This window comes from Phyllostomus discolor, chromosome 3 (genome assembly GCF_004126475.2).
Source record: "Phyllostomus discolor isolate MPI-MPIP mPhyDis1 chromosome 3, mPhyDis1.pri.v3, whole genome shotgun sequence".
Taxonomy (NCBI): domain Eukaryota; kingdom Metazoa; phylum Chordata; class Mammalia; order Chiroptera; family Phyllostomidae; genus Phyllostomus; species Phyllostomus discolor.
Window position 1 is genome coordinate 128,965,902 of NC_040905.2, and position 21,033 is coordinate 128,986,934.

At 41.0% G+C, this 21,033-nt stretch overlaps 1 protein-coding gene across 4 annotated transcripts in view; it reads right to left on the reverse strand.

Moving 5' to 3' along the window:
* Positions 1 to 397: 397 nt before the first annotated feature.
* Positions 398 to 21,033, reverse strand: part of SYK (spleen associated tyrosine kinase) — an 89,606-nt gene continuing 68,970 nt past the window's right edge. For all 4 annotated transcript variants that reach the window (XM_036021437.1, XM_028531510.2, XM_036021436.1 and 1 more), the window contains 5 exons: positions 14,797 to 15,006; positions 13,675 to 13,864; positions 7,846 to 7,986; positions 6,986 to 7,098; positions 398 to 1,690 (listed from right to left, as the gene is read on the reverse strand). In XM_036021437.1, the coding sequence (XP_035877330.1) occupies positions 1,618 to 1,690; positions 6,986 to 7,098; positions 7,846 to 7,986; positions 13,675 to 13,864; positions 14,797 to 15,006 (727 nt within the window). In that variant the 3' untranslated portion in view covers positions 398 to 1,617. The remainder of the gene's footprint in view (positions 1,691 to 6,985; positions 7,099 to 7,845; positions 7,987 to 13,674; positions 13,865 to 14,796; positions 15,007 to 21,033) is intronic.

The window sequence follows — 21,033 nt, forward strand, 5'->3', positions numbered from 1 at the left end:
CTGGGACTTGGTCTGCAACCCAGGCATGTGCCCTGACTGGGAATTGAACCAGTGACCCTTTGGTTTGCAGGCTGACACTCAATTCACTGAGCCACAGCAGCCAGGGCTGTCATTAATCTTTTTAATTTTGGGGAGTCTAAATGTGTAGTGCTACTGTTTTGAGTATCTGCTCAGCACACATGGAATCCCTACTTAACAAAACTATTAACCTACCAGGTTGCACAATTCTAAAAGGCATGGATGGTAAAAGTTTCTTAACAGAAGTTCTGTGAGCAAGTGATGTCTTATTCTGGCCAAGCAAGCATGCTGACTGCTGCTTTCTCCATGTCTAGCTTCCCTCTGTTAGGAACAGGGCCTCCTCTCGTGTTCATGGGCTGGAAGTACACTTTAAACTGTCTTAGGCATAGCTGAATTCCAGATGGTCCAAGTTTATTACTTGACTGACCTAAGAATGATGTCTAAATAGCTCTAATTTTGAGGGGCCACAGCAAAACTGATTATCAGTGGTCAGATGACTTGTGTAAGATCAGACATTAGTTGAGGATTAACTAAGACTAGGAGACTAGAAAATAAATCTTGAGTTTTGTATTTTCACCCCCACATCACACTCGATAAAGCCTACTTGTGGGAAGCATCAGGGTCTGTGACTTTATTATGAATTAATACTTTCTTCGCAAACTCATCTTTACATGCCCTTGGCCACCAGGGTGTCTCTCTGTGAATACAGAAAAAGACAGGAAGTCTGTCTGCACCCTTTCTTCAAGGAAGAGGAAGCAGGGCCACACTAACTACACGACAGCAACAGCCCACAGAGCCCTACTGTCTGTCTGCCACGTGCTCAAGATGATGGACATCATCCTGCAGGGTCTCCAGTCAGGCACAGTCTTCAGAAAGTCTGCAGGGGAGAGGCTTTCAGGGGGCCAGTAAGCCAATCCTTCCAGCAGGCCACACTTTTCATGCAGACACAAGACTCTGGCTCAGAACACACAGAGCAAAAGCAGTATCCAGACTTCATTCCCTTTAACTGGCTACACCTTAGAAGACGCACTGGTAGAACTTGATTTTTAAGCCTCGAGGCACTTTTACCATTAGGAAAGCTTTTCAGGGGCAAGGCCAGTCACAAGGCCCGTTTAAGCCAAATCCCCTTGTCCTCTCCCTTCTAGTCCTCCACTGCAGGGATCATAGGTGTCATTGTGCCCGCTGGGCGCTGACAATGCAAGACCAGTGGCTGGATATCACATGGTGATATCTCCAGGCTGTGGGGGTGAGGGTCAGAGCAGCCCAGGAGCCAGAGAACTGGAAAGACAGTAAGGAAAGCTGAAAACAGATCCTGAAAAGAACCTGCCATGAAAACCATTCAGACAAGAAGCACAAAGGAATTCACAGTTGCTGTTGACCCTCTTGTCTGTCTTTCTCCCACAGCTCCTCCCAGCAGGTTTGTTCTATGGAGGGTATGTTCTCCCACAGGCTTTGGGGAACCAGAGTCACAGGCAAGTGCCTGTGAGAGTGGCTCTCCCAGTGGGCTGTGGGAGGCGGAGATTCAAAATCCATGCATTGTAGTAAGTTTGCCTGTGATGACTCATTTGCTCAGAGGCTGCACAAACAGGCCCACAAGTCTTAGTTCACCACGTCATAGTAGTAATTGCGCAGCCGCAGTTCCACCGCTGCAAATCCGGGTCTGTTCTCGACGCTAGAAAGGAAAGACATGCATTAATATTCGTCATCACACTGGAGAAAAAACGTACTCACCCCTGGAGCCTTTCCAAGGCGAGTGCGAATGGCTGCGCCCCCTGGTGGCTTCCTCTAAAGCCTGCAGTTCATAGCATGTGTCTGCTCCCCAGCCCCGGGGTTACCCGAAGCCTGTGCAGAATTCAGTATCAGGACCCTGCCAGACCTACAGAACCCCATGTGCATTCAGCAAGACCCCAGGCAACTCCTGTCCCCCTTAAAGAAATTTTGCACTCAAAGTCTGGACCTTTTAACCCAGAGATCGTCTCCTTCTGATCTAGCAAAACAGATGTATCTGAAATACTTAACTGGTCAATATGCTGCAGACATACCCTTAATGTACGATTTATAACCTTGTTAAGAAAAAAAATAGACACGGTTTAAACTTTCCCTCTCTGTACCCCAACTGGATGGCTCTGGACTTCTGAAAATGTGCTGTTGTGAGTTTTTTTATTTTTAAAAATATTTTATTGCTATTCTATTATAGTTGCCCCCATATGGGTTCTTATTAAAACTTAAAACCTGTCATGGCAGAAGCAAGGACACAGGCATGTCTATTATACATCTCAACACAGCAAGACCTCACTTTTCTTGTCACTTCTCAGGGGGGGAACAATGTAAGTAAACTATTGGAAAAAGTTTTTCACAATTTGCAATCTCCAAACAAACTTTTACAGACATCTTTGAATTGGATCTGTCATAAGCAAGTATTTCTTAAAACTCTAAGAATCTATCATTGTTTGGAAATAAGTTTTCTTATTTTCCTCCAATTTTTGGCTATTGCAAGTGGATAAAATTGCCCAAAAAGTGAAACAGAACTGGAGGTCAAACTTTGAACTGTCCACATTCAACCTCTTTGATCTAAAACTACAATATTATAAGGCTTGAGAGAACAGCCTGGGAGTATGCATGAGGCCTCGGAATCACTCACCAATGTAAGGGCAGAGTGGTTTCTTCAGAAGCAAAATGTTTTCTTTTCTTTTTTTTGTCAGATGGCATCAAAATATAATAAGTCCTCAAAAGGTTCCATGACTTTAAGCAAAACAACACATAATGAAACCAATCTGAACACTGGCTAATTGATATATGCAAGAGTTAGGTTCCTATGGCATCTTATCAGTGTCACAACAAAATGATCCTATTTGAGAATCTACAGCTTTCAAGAACAAGCAAAAACTGCTTGAAAAAATCAGCCATCTGTGGTCATGGCTGGTGACTTGGACCTCACTGTGGGGGGCTGTGTATCTGGATGCCAAGTTGTATTCTAGGAGGGAATGTTATGGCCGAGCCCTGGGGTACAGAAATATACATAGAAAGCTCTGTACACGCTGAGAGACAGCCTTAGTCCTGCTACAAAGAGAGCACAAACTCCAACCACAGGGACCTGAATGCACAGAGAGCCTGTCTGAATCTTGCTGTGCCTGTTTTATTCATCCAGCAGCTGAGCACCAAGAAAACTAATGCAGAGAAACAGGAATACAGACAGGGCCTCAGGGAAGACACCTGGACAGGTGTCTTACGGAACCTCTCCTTTACTCCACAGGTGAGGCTACCATGAGGAACCTAGGATGACCCTGAGCTTGAGCAGAGGAGGTGCCTAAGTGCCTTGTGGTAGGTTGCTTCTGCCCACCCAGCCCAGAATGCTTTTCCACACTTCCTCTTGTGACCAATGTATCCCTTCTCCTCTCATTTCCTGCACCCATGCTCCCCAACCTTCAGTTTTCAGGTGGAAAAATCCTTCCAAAGGAGGCCAATATGGACCCTAACAGTAGTATGACCCCCATGGTCCTCTATTCCCATCCAGAATTCCCCATGGTTTGCTCTGTTGCCTGCACTGCAATATGCCATCATATGAGCATGTGGGGGTTAATTTGTTTCATGTTTAACAACATCCAGTCCAAAATTGTGACCTCCATGAGGGAAGTGTCAACTGCTGTTTATTCACACCTACTGATTGCCCTCACTAACTGGAGGTCAGTCAATAGGTATTTCACTGATAAATCTAAATGTATATATGTATATGTCTTTCTGTTTAAACATTTATTATCTATCCTACCTGCCCACCTATATCCATCAATGCCCCATCCATCTATCTATCATGTATTGATTGATGGATCTATCACCTACCTATTATCTATAGATCAATTTACCTATCTACCTATTTTCTATACAACCATGATGGATATGATGATAGGTAGATTATCTATGATGATAGGTAGATGATCAGTCAATGTATCCATCCATCCATTTACCCTCCATCCCTGTCTCCCTCCTTCCTTTCCTCTTTCTACTGTGTATGTATATGTGTATGTATATATATTCTATATATCCATCTACCTTCCTATCTACCTGCCTATCTAAAAATCTATCACCTTGGTAAAGGTGGCTGACTATTTACAATGGAGGAAAACTTGGAGACTATACAAGGATCATTTGTGTTTGCTTCACTGAATCCACCAGGTTCTGGAATCCACATGTTCCCACATGTTTCCACATGTTTCCATGTACCAGGCAACTATTTCATTTCCTTCTGCAAATGACTATCTGCATATGAGAGGTCTCACACATATGTGCAGCAGCCTCCAGGCCCTATGTCCTCTGGCTTTGAATTGCCACTGGGCTTGTCTCCTTCCAAGAACACACAACAGAATGCACTTATTTTACAGCTTACCATTTATTGCCTGCTGCCCCTTCTGCAACTACAGATTCCTACAGGGGACCTAGCTAGGGTCTCTGTGAGGTTTGCTGAGGTTAGGTCCCTGGGTTGTCAGACCAGCTCCTGGTGCTTTTGAGCACTCCTTGTGGCCATGCCCCCCCAAATGTTTTGTTCTTTTTTCCTATTCAACTTTACATCATTTAACTACTTACATTAAGACTGTCTCTGACTGTCTCCCTGGATGGCCCCCAACATTCCAGGCGAGAAATATACTAGAAAATAATACTAGAAAACCTTTAATCCTCAGAAATATAGCTTATTGGAAAAAGAAAGTTTGATAAGGAGTTATCATTCATAATTTTAGGCATGGGCCACAGCCACTTTTTCTATTCCACTGATACTTAAACACTGTTGCTAATTCCTAGACATCCATGTAGAACTCACTGGAAAGCATTCCTGGGGTTGGAGGTGATGGGAAAGATAGCACTGCCTGTACACCTTACTCAGGCTGTGACTTAAACCTCCAGGTGGGAAAAGAAACTGAGAAAGTGTTTTCTGAAAGAGGAGCATTCTACCTCGCTCCGCCTCCAGTGAATACCAAGAACTGTTTCCTTCGTCCTCCCTTCATGGGCCATCCTGGCAATAACAGCACCAAGAGCTGTGTGTGTCTCTGAGGATGAAGGCGGGTGGGCAGACGTGGTCTGGAATCCTGTCCCATGAAGAATGCTCTAGTGCTATCAGTATTCAAGGCTCACCACGGCCACCCAACCAAGTAGGGGTGTGTCTTGGCTACATCATTCTTCCTACCATGGTTCACGGCTCCTAACATGGTTCACTCTGCCCGGCACACTGCCTAACACCTTTCCTGCAGCCCTGAGTCCCCTCCTTTGCCCACTCCTCCCCTCCTCACTGGTCAGCCAGCATCCACCATGAAGAACAGCAGACAGAAATAAACATGTCAGTGTTCACATTAAGAGCAAAACCTAACTTCAACTGTCTCCCTGATAGTTCATTTTAATTCTAGTTATTTTCACTTTTTTCAGAATGATTTAAAGTTCATTGTTCTCAGAGGAAGTGAAATCTTCCAAATGAAGCTGCAGGCAGGCAGAAGAACTACCCGGGGGTGTGCCCTCCCTAGGGCTTTGCACATCTCCTGACCTGAGGGTCTGTTCTGCTCCCAGTGGCGCCTCACTGGCCACCAGGTCCCCCAAACTTGGCGGGGTGCATGGTGCATAATACCTACTAAAGCCAGGAAGGCCTGTGCTGTCTTAAGCAGCTTTGCAGGAACAGGCACTATGAAGAGGAGATTGCCAGTCTGCCCTCATTCAGGGGTTCTGGGAAAGTCTCAGAGGTGCTCTGTCCTCCTGCTCCTGCCTTTCAAAGGTGTCTCAAAGCAAGACAGCTGGAGTTTGATTCAGCACAGGTGCAAGGTGACAAGGTCAAAGTCTGTATCAAGGCCTGTAACATCACTAAGGGGGTCATTTGTCTTCTGTTTCCTATATGATGCCACCCCAACCACAATTTCTAGGCTAGACCTTTCATTTCCATTTTGAAAATAGCTGAGACCTACCTGTCACTGATTCTTATAATTCCAGTTTGGGCACTGGGGATGGTGATGTGGGAGTTAGTCAAGATTTCAAAGACTGGACACCTGCCTTCTACAATCTATCTCTAGCCTTTCTCTCCTGCTGCCACTCTGATAGTCTGGGTTCAGGAAGCTCCCCAGGTTCCAGATGGGTACCTTTGCTATAGAAAGGGCCTTTCTCTGAACAGGGTCAGCACCAGCAACTGGACATATCTGTCCTCTCTTTTTGGGGCTCACCATGTTGCTTCTAGACAATAATGAGATCTTTTATCTGCACTCCCAACTGTGCTGGGTGAAGAGTACTCCCTGTGGTGTGGTGGAATCCCAAGTGGCATCCGAGATTGTTGGCACTATCCTTCATTCTTAGTATCCTCCTGCATTTCCAGCTGTTATACCTCAGAGCAAAACTGATCCCTGAAGTATTAAAATCTATTGCAAGGATATGAGCTTCTCCCAGTAACAGACCTATAGTGTTGCCAAGCTCCACAAGGTAACACCAGAGGTACAGAGACCACGGCTTGGGGCCCCCACAATGCACTCACAGGCTGCCCCACCAGGGCAAAGTCCCTGATTCCCAGGTGTGATGGGTTTTCCTTGCCTGCTGAACTTCCATAAGCTCAGGTATGCTCCAGGCAGGATGCATTAGAGTGCTTAGGGCAGACTCTGAGGGCTACTGTTCCCAGGTCTGAGTCACTTCTCGGGAAGTGCTACCTTAGCCAGTTCATCGGTGAGCCAGCCAACATCTGTGGTTGTGCCTCACTCAGAAAGGTGGTCAGAATTAGGAAAGCAGACATTTCCCCTCTAAGTGCTTCTGCCATCCTCTGTCACCAAAAATTGTACACAGCACTGGAACAGACTCTTAGGAACATCTTTCTACTCTGACCACCCTACCACCCTGGCCAATATTATATACATTTGAATTTCGACATCCTGAAATTAGAGTAGTTGTCTAAACTTATTTTTTTTAGACTAAAGACAGAGTGTCTGGATAAATCACAGGAAGGGGAGGTACTCACTCATATGTCCAACACAGGTTCATCAGATCATACATCTCTCTCGGACACCCTGGGGGGCACCCCATCCTCTCTCCTTTCTCCAGCATAGCAGAAACTTCACTTCCTTTCATCCCCTAAAACATGCAAAATATACCTTAGCTTTTTAAACATAGTATTCAGCAAAACAAAGCAATAAATACATCCCACTCTCTCCAAAGAAACAAGAGTACATGAAGTGTGATGTCAATTATAAAAAGTACAAAAACAGCAGCACCTAAACTATGACCTAGAAGTTAGATAAGGTTGCCCCTGCAGGGAGGCATGCGTGCAGGAGGCAGAGGATTTGGGGTTCTGTTTTCTTGCTCTGGGGGCTGGTTTCATGGGTGTGTCCCATCTGTGAAGGTTCAACAAGCATTTGTGCACTTTTTGGTATGTGTATTTTGATGAAAAAAATCTAAAAAATGTAATGAGCTCCCAATTTGATACTGGAAATAGCCATTATTTCTACTTCAACTTTAATGCTGATTTAGTTATATCTTATATATATCTACATGTGTCATATACAGTGAAAAAAAGACACACTCTTCAGTTATCATGAAATATTTCTCTGGTACACCCACTGTGGAAAACAGGATGGGGCTTCCTCAGAAACTTAAGAATAGAGTTATCGTATGTCCCAGCAATCCCTCTTCTGGAAAAAAAATATTTCTTTTGCAGTTGTGAGTAAACTGAGGTCGTATTAACTGCCCACTGTCAAAAGACAGCCAAAGACTCAAGAAGAATGCCCTGATTATGATTGTCAGAGTGCTGCCATGATAATCGGTGCTTCTCCATTCTGAGGGCCACATAATTAATTAGGATGTGACACAGTAGTGACTAACCCGGTATGGCTTCTGCCCATAGGAAAATGCTTCCCACATTAACACCCCGAAGCTCCAGACGTCGCTTTTGCTGGAGAACTTGTAGTAGTTGATACATTCCGGAGCATACCACTTCACGGGCCACTTCCCATGGGTCTGGGCCTGAAAGCAATGCAAACAGAGAACTTCCATTAAGAACAAAATTGTGTGCACCTATGTTCATAGCAGCACTATTCACAAGAGCCAAGAGGTGGAAGAAACACAAGTGTCCACTGACACATAAATAAATAAACAAAATGGGGTCAACTCGTACAATGGGATGTCATTCAGCCCTACAAAGGAAGAGGGTTCTGACACATTGAACAACATGGAGGAACCATGAGGTTGTCTTTCATAATGCCGAGTGAAATAAGCCAATTTAGTCACAGAAGGACAAATGCTGTGTGATACTCATCTGTGGGCCCTAGAGTAGTTCAATTCATAGAGACAGAAAGTAGAATAAGGGTCCCTAGGGGCTGGGTAAAGAGGGAGGAATAAGGAATTAGTGCTTAATGATTATAGTTTCAGTTGGTAAGATGAAAATAATTCTGGAGATTGGTTGTAAACAAAGTGAATGTTTTTAATACTGCTAAACTCTATTCTTTCTTTAAAAATACTTTATTTATTTTTAGAGAGAGGGGGAGGGAGGGAGGAAGAGAGGGAGAGAAACATTGATGTGAGAGAGAAACATGGATCTGTTGCTTCTCACAGGCCCCCAAGCAGGGACCTGGTCAGCAACCCAGGTAGGTGCCCTGACCAGGAATAGAACCGGAGACCTTTTGGGTTTGCAGGATGATGACCAACCCACTGAGCCACACCAGTCAGGAATGAACTGTAATCTTGAAAGTAGTTAAGATGGTAAAATTTATGTTAAGTATATTTTATCACAATTAGAAAAAAGAATAAAATCATGACTCACAAAATGCCAGTGTATGTGCACATGTGTAAGTATTGGGTCTGAATCTTAAACATATGATTAAATCCTAAAATCTTAAATTTTAAATCCATCTTTTAAAAGATTCAGATCAAATTTCTTCTATCCTTCAGTTATTTTCTCTCACCTCTTCCTTTTGCCACTCACATTTCATGGAGCTTGGTGTGTTGTTGAAGCCTGAATATTATGTCATGATTATGCTCCAAGAAGCATTGGACTGTTTTTAAGTGTACTTGTCTACAGTTTTAAGCCAACACAAATTACTTGGGCATAGACTGTTTACTGGTATCATTTTAAACTGGTTTAAACTAATTTCAAAAGTGTTAGTAAAAAGATCAAAATCATGCCTACCAAAACCCTTTCCTTTGGAGCTTGGGGTTCAGTGTGTTGTGGGTAAGTCTTGCCTGCCCCCTGGGAATGTCACTGTGATCTGGGCAAAGTCTCCCAAAGCAGGGGGAGGGAGGTGAATTGCCCTGAGGTATGTTAGGAGAGGGCAACTTGGGACATCAAGCAGAGACCTAAGTGTCATGGTAGTTCTTCGTGTGACAAACTGATTGTACCTCTGTCTCATTCACATTATGTGTTATTTATAGATTTTGATTTCTAAAGTTGTAAACAATATAGTCATGGGTGTTATTTCAAGTTTATTCTGAACTTTGAACTGATAAAAAAATAAACCTTTGACAAATCTTAAATGTGATGAAAGATCAGTCTCTGCCCACCACCAACTCCAAATTCTTGTCTATAGAGATAACTGCATTTGATAGCTTTTCTTGGATCCTTCCAGAAAAATGCATATACAAGTATAAATAGAAAATATATACTTTTAGGAGAATAATAAAATTAGAGGCATACTCTTTTTGTTCTTTTTAATTTTTCTACTTAGCCATGAATCTTAGATATATTTCTATGTCAGTATATGTAAATAAAGTTGATTTCAGAAGAGCTAATTGTATGCTTCATGTAAATCTTCTACAACTAATTTAACCAGTCTCCTACTGAGAGGCCATCAGGTGGTTTCCTGAGTTTTGTTATTACACATCACGCTAGACATTACTGACAGTGCACAGAGGCAGACCTTGAAGATACTGTGAGTTCAGTTACAGATTGCCACAATAAAGTGAGTCACACAAATTTTTTGGTTTCCCAGTGAACATAAAAGTTATATTTACACTATACTGTAGTCTATTAGGTGTGCAACAGTATTAAGTCTAAAAAACATGTACATACTTTAATTAAAAAATACTCTATTGCTAAAAAATGCTTCAGCAAGTCATAATCGTTGCTGGTGGAAAGTCTTGCCTTAATGCTGGTGGCTGCTGACTGATCAGAGTTGCTGAAGGTTGGAGGTGGGCTGTGTCAATTTCTTAAAATAAGATAACAGTGAAGTTCAATGCATTGATTGACTCTCCCTTTCATGAATGATTGCTCTGTAGCACGGGATGCTGTGAGATAGTATTTTACCCACAGTAGAACTTCTTTCAATATTGGAGTCAATTCTCTCAGACACGGCCACTGCTTTACCAACTTAAGTTTATGTAATATTATAAATCCTTTGTTTTCTCTTCAACAGTCTTTATAGCATCTTTACCAGCAGTTGATTCCATCTCAAGAAACCACTTTCTTTGCTCATTTATGAGATGCAACAACTCATCCCTTAAAAGTTTTATCATAACATGGAAGCAGTTCAGGCACATCTTCAGGCTCCACTTGTAATTCTAGTTCTCTTGCAATTTCTAGCTCACCTGCAGTTACTGCCTTCATTGAGGCCTTGAACCTCAAAGTCCTCCAATCAACTTCTTCCAGACTCCCATGAAGGCTGATACGTTGACTTCTTATGAGTCATAAATGTTCTTAGAGGCATCTAGAATGGGGAATCCTTTTCAGAAGGTTTTCAATTTATTGTGTTGGCCAAAAAGTCCATTTAGTTTTTTTTTTCCATAAAATAAAAGATGCATTTTTCATTTTCACTAATAACTTTACTGATTTGTATATTTTGAGTATGCTGACTACCTTCTGCTACTGGCTTCTAGTGGGTAGAGGGCAGGAGTGCTGCTAAATATCTTCCAATGCATAAGACAGCCCCATAGCAAAGAATTATTTGGCCAAAATGTCAACAGTACCAAGAAACTCTGCAAACCACTTTTGACATATTCGTTCAGTCATAGCACCTTCTCCATACACTGCACAAATTTTTTGTGTTTCAGCTCCGTTTTTACTTTTCTTAAAATAATAAAGCATAATATGCTGAAAATGTTGCATGTTTTCTTCCATCTTCAATATTAAAATGACTACAAAAATTCACCAATTTTGGTGTTTTCTTTTTAATGCATATGACAGCTGTCACAATATAATCCAACAAAATTGTTTTGAATGAAGTTAAAGACAGCTAAGCACTACTAGAACCATCCTATGGAAAAAAACTAAATGAACTTTTTGGCCAACCCAATACTTTGCCCGGATCCCTCAGAGGAATCATTATTAATGACAGCTATAGAGGCCATTGTAGGGTTAATAATAGGCCTAATTTCAATATTGTTGTGTCCCAGGGTGTAGGAAGGGCCAGGGAGAAGGAATGAGAGAGGGGAAGGCTGGTCACTGGGACAATCAGAACACACATTTATTAAGGTTTCTATCTTACATGGGTACAGTTCATCTCACCCCAAAGCAATTATAATAGTAATATCAAATATTACTGATTACAGATTAACATAACAAAATAATGAAAGAGTTTGAAATATTGCCAAGAATCACCAAAATGTGACCCAGAGACACATAGTGAGCAAAAGCTGTTGGAAAAATTGTGCTCATAGACTTGCGCAACACATGGTTGCCACAAACCTTCAATCTGCAGAAAACACACTGTCCCCAAAGTGCAATAAAGCATAGTGTGCCTGTATCTGCCTGGGATGTCAGGCATTTGTGAGGAGCTGCTGTATCAAAGGATGTGTGGCTCACAGGCTGGTTCTGCAAAGTTCAGCTGCAGCATGCACAGATCTCTGGGGCCCACGCTCAGCTGCTTCCTTTGCTATCGTTTCTCTTTAATCCTCTTCAACTTTTTATTCTTTTCCATCTCATTGTTTCTGATTTCTTAAGAAAAATCCTCCATGTCACCATTTTCTCTGAGTATTCGGTCTCTTGCAGGTTCTTACATACCTTTTAGCTTTTTATACACTATGATAATTTGATGCACAGATATATTGTGAACTGTTTACAGCAATAACATTAGCTAACACATCCTTCACCTGACATGATTACCATTCTTGTTGTTGTTATGGTAAAAAAAATTTAATATCTACTCTCTGGTTAACTTCCAAGTATATAACACAGTACTGTTAATTATAATCACCATGCATTAGATCCCAGAACTTACTCTTGTACCTTTTGACCCCCTCCACCATTTCCCTCCCCCATAATCTACTCTGTTTCAATATGTGCATTTTATTTTTTGGATTCCCCATATAAGTGAGATGATAGCATATTAGTCTTTTTGTGTCTGACTTATTTCACTCAGCATAATGCTTTCAAGTTTCATCGGTGTTGTTGCAAATGGCAGCATTTCCATCTTTTTAAAAGCTGAGGAGTGTGTGTATGTGTTTTATATATTTATCCACTGATAGATATTCAGGTTGTTTCCAAATTTTGGCCATTGTAAATAATGCTGCAGTGAACATGAGATGTATAGGCCTCCTAGAGATAGTGATTTTATTTCCTTCAGAAAAATATGCAGAAGTGGGATTGCTAGGTTGTATGGCAACTCTACTGCTAATTTTTTGAGGAGCTACCATACTACTTTCCATAGGGGCTGCACCAATATAGATTCCACCCAATAGTGCACAAATGTTCCCTCTTCTCCACATCCTCTCCAACACTTACTATTTCTTGTCATCTGACCACAGCCATTCTGACAGGTATGAGGTATTATTTCATTGAGTACAGGTCTTTCACCTCCTTGGTTAAATTTATTCCTACATATTTTATTTCTTTTGATGTAACTATAAATGAGGTTGTTTCCTTGGTTTCTCTTTCTAATACTAAACTGTTGATTCCCTATTGTTCCAATGAACAAAGTTGGGAGAGTATTATTCTGAATAAATCTAAAATTGTGATATATTAGAGTATTTCCATTTGTAACAATAAATCAAAACTTAAGAAGAACATTTTTGACATAGTTCTTTTAAAATAGGGAATATAGGAAACCGGTCCACATGGCAATGGTGAATATAGCTCAGCCCTGGTTCAGAAAACCAACAGGTACGAGGCAGCACACAGGAGCCAGGCCCACACATCATCTTTCCTATAGGGGAGCAGGCCTGCATTATAGCTAGGCTGCTTTAAGGCTTGCTTTTGCTAAAACTCCCTCTCCCTCTATGCATATAAGTATGCATATAAACATATATGTATATGTTTAATGCATATCTTTGAAGTAACTTCCTAAAGTCTGTGGTAAACCTCCTAAGGTCAGAGTGTAACCCCTTTAACCACTTTTTCCCTTGCATTTGCAACATCCTTTTCTTTGTTATCCGTAAGAAGTAATAGGCAACATCCTTTTCTTTGTTATCTGTAAAAGGTAGTCACCTAAAGCAAACCTATGCATAATGAATGAGGACCTCCCTTGATGTAATGCTACTAGAAAGCAAAAAAAGCCTGTCAAGGCAAGGGTCAGCGCATGCTCTCACTTATACCATCCCTTTTTTCCACAGGACTTCTGCAGTCCATGTGAATTTGTTTGTCGCAACCACAACACTGTGGACACCTAGAAGGCATCAAGAAAAATTGCTTCTTGAAACCTCACTGTAATGAAATATAAAAGAGATATATTATCATTTCAGATTTTTACCACCTACTGCTTCGAGTACTGGCTAAGTTGTTCCTACCTTGTAGTAGTTTTCATCAGCACGAAGTGCTTTGGAAAGTCCAAAATCACTGATCTTGGCATAATGTTGAGTAACCAGCAATACGTTTCTTGCAGCCAGATCTCTATGCACAAAATTGCACTCCTCCAAATACTTCATTCCCATAGAAACCTGATGAACCAGCTCTATGATGTTCTTATCCTTCACATGCCTGCAAGTCAAGCATGTCATTAGTGATGGTGGATAGTAGTCCATTTCAGAACAACCAACTGTGCTCCTCACAGAGACAGAAGGCAAGTCTACTCACTTCCTATTCTTAAGCAAGATTCAGAAGTAGTGACAAATAACCTTGTTAACTTACAGCTGTTCAAAAGTAGACACCAATCTCCCAGTGTTCAACTGGTCCAGTTTTCAAGGCTTACTTTCAATTGCAATGAAAAGCAGTGTAATAGGGTGGTAAGACCTGGCTCAAGGCAAGCCAGGCTTCAGTCAGAATCCTTGCTCCAAAATTGGACAGGAAACAAATACAACCCTGAGTCTCAGTTTTTTACCTCTGAAGTTGGGGTAACACTTTCCTGTTATGGAGACACAATCTAAGTAAAGTATAAACATAATGTAGCCAATGGGATTAAGTAACCAGTGGCGATTCCCATGAGTATTTCACACCATTTCTTCCATTTTGGCAATGGCTTTAGAGGAGAGCACAGCAACAGATGTTTTCAGAATTACTTGTGGGAATGTAGAGGTCAGCCAGACAAGTAAGTCATCACTGCTATGCCCTATAAAAGGTTTATTAAATATTTCTTGGGAAAAGCAGGTATTTCCTAGTGAGGTGATACTGACCACCAAGATAGTGCTGATTCTGTCAGTGGGCCAATGCAGAGTGAACAAAGGAGAATGAAAACCAAATTTTGATATTAGTTTTTTTCCAAGAAAAGCAAAACAAAAACAAAAACAAACACAAACACAAACAAACAAAACCCCACACACTTGATCCAAAGACTAAAACTATCTCCCCTCCTCATGCAAAGTTCTTGGACAGTATGGGAGGACAGAGGCTTCCCGAAGAAACCAGACTCCTATGTGCACCAGCCGGTGGGCCCTGCACCTCGTAGTATAAATTTCAGGGGTCCCTAAAGATACCTGTTCTGCTGTAAATATTTATTGAGTGGACCAAGTTCTGCCATCTCCATGACCAGCATCCAGGACTCAGCTTCACAGATCCCGATCATACGCACAATGTAAGGGTTGTCTAGCTGCTGCATGACATTGGCTTCTGCTAACAGTTCATCTTTCAGAGCTGGGTCATTGGCCTCATTTTTCAGGATTTTCACCGCTACTGTTTTTGCACCTCTGCAAAAGAAATCATAATGCCTAAGAGACTTTTCAAAGTGTCTCACTTCCAGATAAACATCTTCTAGAAATAGGGTTATACAAATAAAAGCAACAGAATGGAAATGTATCTTAAGAAACTCTGCTACAATGACTAGTTTTCCAACAATGTTCTGTCATTTTATAGACAAAGAGAGTGACACTTCATTAGTTAAAAATAAAGAGGTAGGAGGTGGAGCTGAGGAATATCCCAACCAAGTAGAAAGCCTAAACACAACAGAATATTTAAATAATTTTCAAATAGACCTCACAAACTATGACATAAATGAAATCCTATAACATTTTGAGATTGACCATCTCACACTATATGTAATGTATCTAAATACAACATCCTTTTAATATACAGATGCAGAAATAAAAAGCATATGTTGTTAAAGCTCATAGTTTACAAAGTACTTTTAAACTGAGCTTTGTTAATTTAAGAAAGCCTCAATGAGTTCACAAAAAATTATTTTTTATTTTCTAATAAAAATATCACACAGGTCATGCTTGAACTCTTAAAAACATTCTAATGTAGTGGAGCTTACATAAATGAATGGAATTTAACTATGAATGACTTGAAAAACTGCATCTTTCTGTCATACAATTCCCACAAGTGCAGGATGTATAGCTGTTTTGTTGAACTCCAAATGAGAGAATAAAACAAGAACTATCCAATAAAACAGGTAGAATAATAGAATAGCAGATTAAGTATGACACACATTCAGACAAGCACAGACAGCCTCAGTGTAGAACTGGACGTGGGCTTACACACTGGCTGCACGCTGTAACTCCCATACAGAGGGAGGTGCAGACCATGGGTGCCACGGGAGCCCCTTGGTTCCCTCCAAAGGTCATGGAACTATTGCCCACTGCTCTCTCTAGACAGTTTAGTGTTTTGTCTTCACATTTCATTCAACTCTCCATCTGGACTTGTTTTGTATATAGTACAAAGTAGGGGTCAAAATTAACAAGCAAAAAATCTTTTGATTCTTCCCAGTGTTTAAGGAAAAAATAACATCTATTGCCTCTTTCAGGACAGAGAAGAGGGAGGAAACTACAACTCATTTTTATAAGGCCAGCATTACCCTGATGCCAAAACCAGACAAAGAAATCACAAGAAGATAATTGACTGATAGCCCTCATGGACATAGATGCAAAAATTCCATGAGAAATAATAGAAGGTTCAGTGAATTCTGAAAAACATATTATGAATATATAATTTATGAATAAGATGAGTTTATTCTAGGAATTCAAGGTAGGTTTTATATTTGAAAATCAATCAGTGTATAATTTACCACATTATACAATAAAGGAGTTAAACTTATGTTTATTTCAGCAGAGGAAAAAAAGTATTCAATAAAATGTAATACACATTCATGATTAAAAATAAATCTCTCAGAAAAGAAAGAATGAAGGTGAACTCTCTTCATCTGATAGCAGCAGCTATAAACCTAACAGTGAAACACTGAAAATTCCCCCCTGAAATCAGGAATGAGGAGGGAGACTACAGTCACTTCCATCCTGTGCTGAACCACAGTCCCTGGCTGATATACCACAAGGCAAGAAAGAAACATGACAAGTATAAGGATTAAACAGAATCAAATGTCATTCACAGATGATCTACTCTGGGTCAAAGACTACACAGATAAGCACTAGAAATAACAAGTTAGAAATAATAGGTAAATTCAGCAAGGTTGTTGGGTATCTGGTCAACAGCCAAAACCATTTATATTTCTATATCAAACCAACACCAGAGCTAAAAATTATACCATGTATAATAACATCAAAAGTATTAAATACCTACAAATGAACCCAACAAAAAAAGTTTTGCAAGACCACAACACAGAAAACTAAATAACTCTGCTAAGAGAAACCTGAGAGAAATTACAAATGACTCAAGGAAATGGAGAGCTAGGTCATGTCTATTGACTAGAAGACTCGGTATCGTAAAGACCTCATTGTGCCCCAAACTGACCTGTAAGGCCTTTCTTCTTCCCAAACCCTCTAGTTAAATTTATGTGCAAGGGGGACGCCCCCAAAACAGAATTAATTTATAAAAATTGTGCATTTATTCTTAAATGTTTAAACTTCAGTCACCTTCAAAATACTCTCCGTTTGATGCAATGCACCTATGAGATGTTTTTTCCACTGCTTAAGACAGTTTTTGAACCTGTTGATTTTGAATCCTTTTAGTGCTTCTGCCATTTTTTGTTTCACCTCTTCCACACTGGCAAGATGTTTCCCTTTGAGGACTTTTTTCATCCAGGGAAACAAAATAAAGTTGTTCTCAGGGTGAGACTGGGTGAACAGGGAGGGTAGGCATGAGGGTCATGCCATTTTTGGTCAAAAACTGCTGAACACTCAGTGCAGTGTGGGCAGGTGCACTCGTAAATTCCCCATCATGAAATGGGCAAACACATGGAAAGAATCTTAAAAAAAAAATGCACTGAAGCTGAACGCAGTCTCTTACAACAATGTCAGTTGATACACTGATACGGATGGGTTCCTAGAACACTCACCTAGCTGGGGAAGCCCGTACTGCAAGGGGCCACCCTCCTGAAGATAATTCTGTGTTTGGGGGGTGTTCCCCACAGTTGGTGTCTATAATCATGTTTGTTAATTTACATATACAGTTAAGACAGAAATTTAACTATCACAAAGTAGTTGTGAAAATGTATACCTTAATATAGGATAGTTTAAGCTCATCTTACAAAATGACTGTGGTATATATACATATATTTTAAATAAGTATATTATTCAAAAATATACACACACATATTTAAAACATACACACATCCACACAGGAAAGGAGCAGGATTGAAAGCAAGGCTTTCTGTGCTTTCATCAAAAATTTTGACTCTTGAATTATATAAATTACCTTCTTAAAAATAATTTACAAAAATTTCTTATATTTAAAGTATCATCTAACAACAAAACCAGCTTTATTAGTAACATACTAATTCAAACATTTAGAAACCAGTGTTTTTACTGCACACTCCATGTGGGTAGTTTTCCAAAGACCAAAAGAAGTACAAAGAGCTTTTAGTAGTTTAGCAATTCTAATTGTTATAATATGTACTGTTATTTGAGATTACAGGATAAAGCAAGTAAATAGTTATACTAATAATATTTGGAATTAGGACATTTCTGGGTAAGAGAACTGAGACACAATTTTAAAAATCAAAGAAAATAAGTAGACAACACTTACTGAATGACTGCATTTTAGTTACATAATAGATGGGTGTATGTGTGTGCATACAGAGATCCTATACACACATACACTACAGCTAGTTAACAATAGTAGTATTTGGGTGGTACAAACAGGACACTTTATATTCTTATGTTTTGACTGTCTCTATTTTCTAATTCTCTACATGACACATGTACTATGTCCAAACTAACATAATTATTATATGCATACTTATATGCATATCCACATAAGGGATATTTTCATGGTAACTCTATCAGAAATGAACAAAAATTGTATTGTTAATAACAGATTTAGGAGAAGGAAGATGGCTTCGTTGGAGGGAGCGTAATCCCTTTCCTCTATGCAGAGGAGAGAAACTCGCGGATCTGCAGAGGAACAGAGCAAGGGGCCTATGTTACCGAAACATTTATGAAAACAGGACATCAAAAATTATAGCGGACATTGAAAAACCAGATGGTAAGGAGACTGCTTCAGGACAACAGGGACCCAGGGATCAGGGCTGGGACCAGGGAGGTTGCAGCACCCAGGCCCGGTTCTCCCGAGTCTGCCTCGGGGCACCCGGGAGAGCAGAGTCACTGCTCCCTCCCAGGACGACAAAGATTGAGCAGCACCAGGGAGGCCTTGTTGCTTGACGACACAGAGAGGGGAGTTGGACTGGGAGACAATCACACAAGGGCTGCAAGCATCCACACATAGCCCTAGGAAGGGTGAGTGCCCCCAGCCTGTGAGACCAAGGGCGGCTTGGCTGTGCGCCCGTGCCCCCAGCCCCGTAAGAGTGTGGTTCTATGGAAGACCCAGACCCCACAACCCTGAACAAGGAAAGGGCAGGGGTGTTTGCGGGTTTCTGGAGCCTGCCGTGGTGAACTCGGGGAAGCACGTGCCCCTTCGGGATTCCCAACTCTTGCGCTGTGAACCTGGAAAGGATGCGGAGCTTCTCAGATTCCTGGAGCCTGCAGCAGGGAAACTGGTGGAAGTACTTGCCCCTTCTCCATCTCTGGAGCTTGCACGGTGAATCCAGATAAGACTCCGTGAATCCAGATAAGACTCGGGTACTTCCCGAGAACACAGAGCCTGCTGAGGTGAAATTTGGGGGAAGGGCGCTGCCCTTTGCAATCCCTGGAGCTTGTACTGTGAACCTGGAAAAGACGCAGGAACTCTGCAGGGCCCCAGAGCCCAGGAGACTGGGGCAATGAGCTCCGGAGAGCTTGCTCAGAAGCGCCCATACCCACACCCAGGGTCCTGTGGGAAGGCATGGGATAGGCTCACGGAGAGCGCGCTGCTAGCCCTGGGGACACTATGCAAGAGACTGACTGAGTTCTGACTGGGAAGAGTGAAAAGCATTCCAATCGCCCCTCACCCTGCTGAAGCCAGCAAGACCAGAAAAACTGGTTTGGCCAGTTAGAAACCAACAAGAAGTTCGGATTTTTTTTGGCTATTGTTGTTTGATTGTTTGATTTTATCCTGTTTTTTTAAGTGACTTTTTATTTTCTAATTCTTATTATTTTTGTATCTGTCAATTCCTTATGTTTCTCTTCCTTCCATCCTACTGTTATTCCTTCCACTCCAAATTTATCTCTCCTGCATTCCATCTTCTGCCCCCCCCATTTTTCTGAGCCTGCAAGTTATTGCAAATTTGTATTATCTTTTTCTCACTTTTCTGACATTTTTTATTTTAATAGTATTTTGGTATTCTTTTTCTTTCTGTATAATCTTCTTTCCTTGGCTGGTTATACTATTGTTTGATAGGTTCTCCCTGTTATTTCAGTCACAGTGTGTTGATAATTTACTGTCCTTCATCTGTGTTCCATTAGTACACCCTCTCAAGGTTCTATACTTCTTATTCTTCTTATCTAGACCTCATAGATTCTGCCACATGATTGTTGCTTTAATATTACTGTAAATAAGACCTAGTTCATACAATTGTAAATACTACACAACACCCCTCCCTGATCTCAGCCCACTTCGCAATTTCCTGAACTATATTATTGTGGGGGTTGTTTCTATTCTTTCACACACTACTCCTATTTACTAATCTTTATTCCCACCCTACTTCAGAATCTGACCTCCCACAGCCTCACAGCTTTCTAGATCCAACTAACAATACTTTCGTCCCCAATAAGAGTCTTATCTTCTTTCCATCCTTTCTAAAATGTGGCTAGTGGGGTGGAAGATCATGGTTAACACTATACGTAGACAAAGGATCTCCCATCTCTTCTCTACTGGCTGCTACTGTAAATATCATAGAGTACTGTCTTGCTGTCTTATGCCATTTTGCCTTACTCCTCCAACTGATCACAAAAAAGAGTAGGGGGAAGCTGGGAACACCAGGATACATGAAGGAGACTGTACCACTGAATCTCACAGGTATTCTACCACAGAAGTTCACACCATAATCACAGGGAACCAGAACAGATCAATTTAAGAAACAGAGGCTAACAAGAAGAGTCTCACGAACAATGAGAAGACAAAGAAACAAATCCCAAATGAAAGGAAAGGAGGAAGCCTCAGAAATAAGGCTAAATGAAATAGAGGCAACTCAACTATCAGATATTGAGTTCAAAGTAATGGTTATCAGGAAGCTCAATGAATCTACAGAGAAGATACAACGATCCCACTGCAAACTATATCAACATGAAAAAGGAAATAGAAACTATCAACAAGGGCAAAGGGGAAATGAAGAATACAATTTCTGAACTGAAGAACACAGTAGAAGGAATGAAAAGCAGGATCGATGAAACAGAAGATCGGATCAGCGAGCTAGAGGACAAAGTAGAAGAAAACACCCAGAAAGAGCA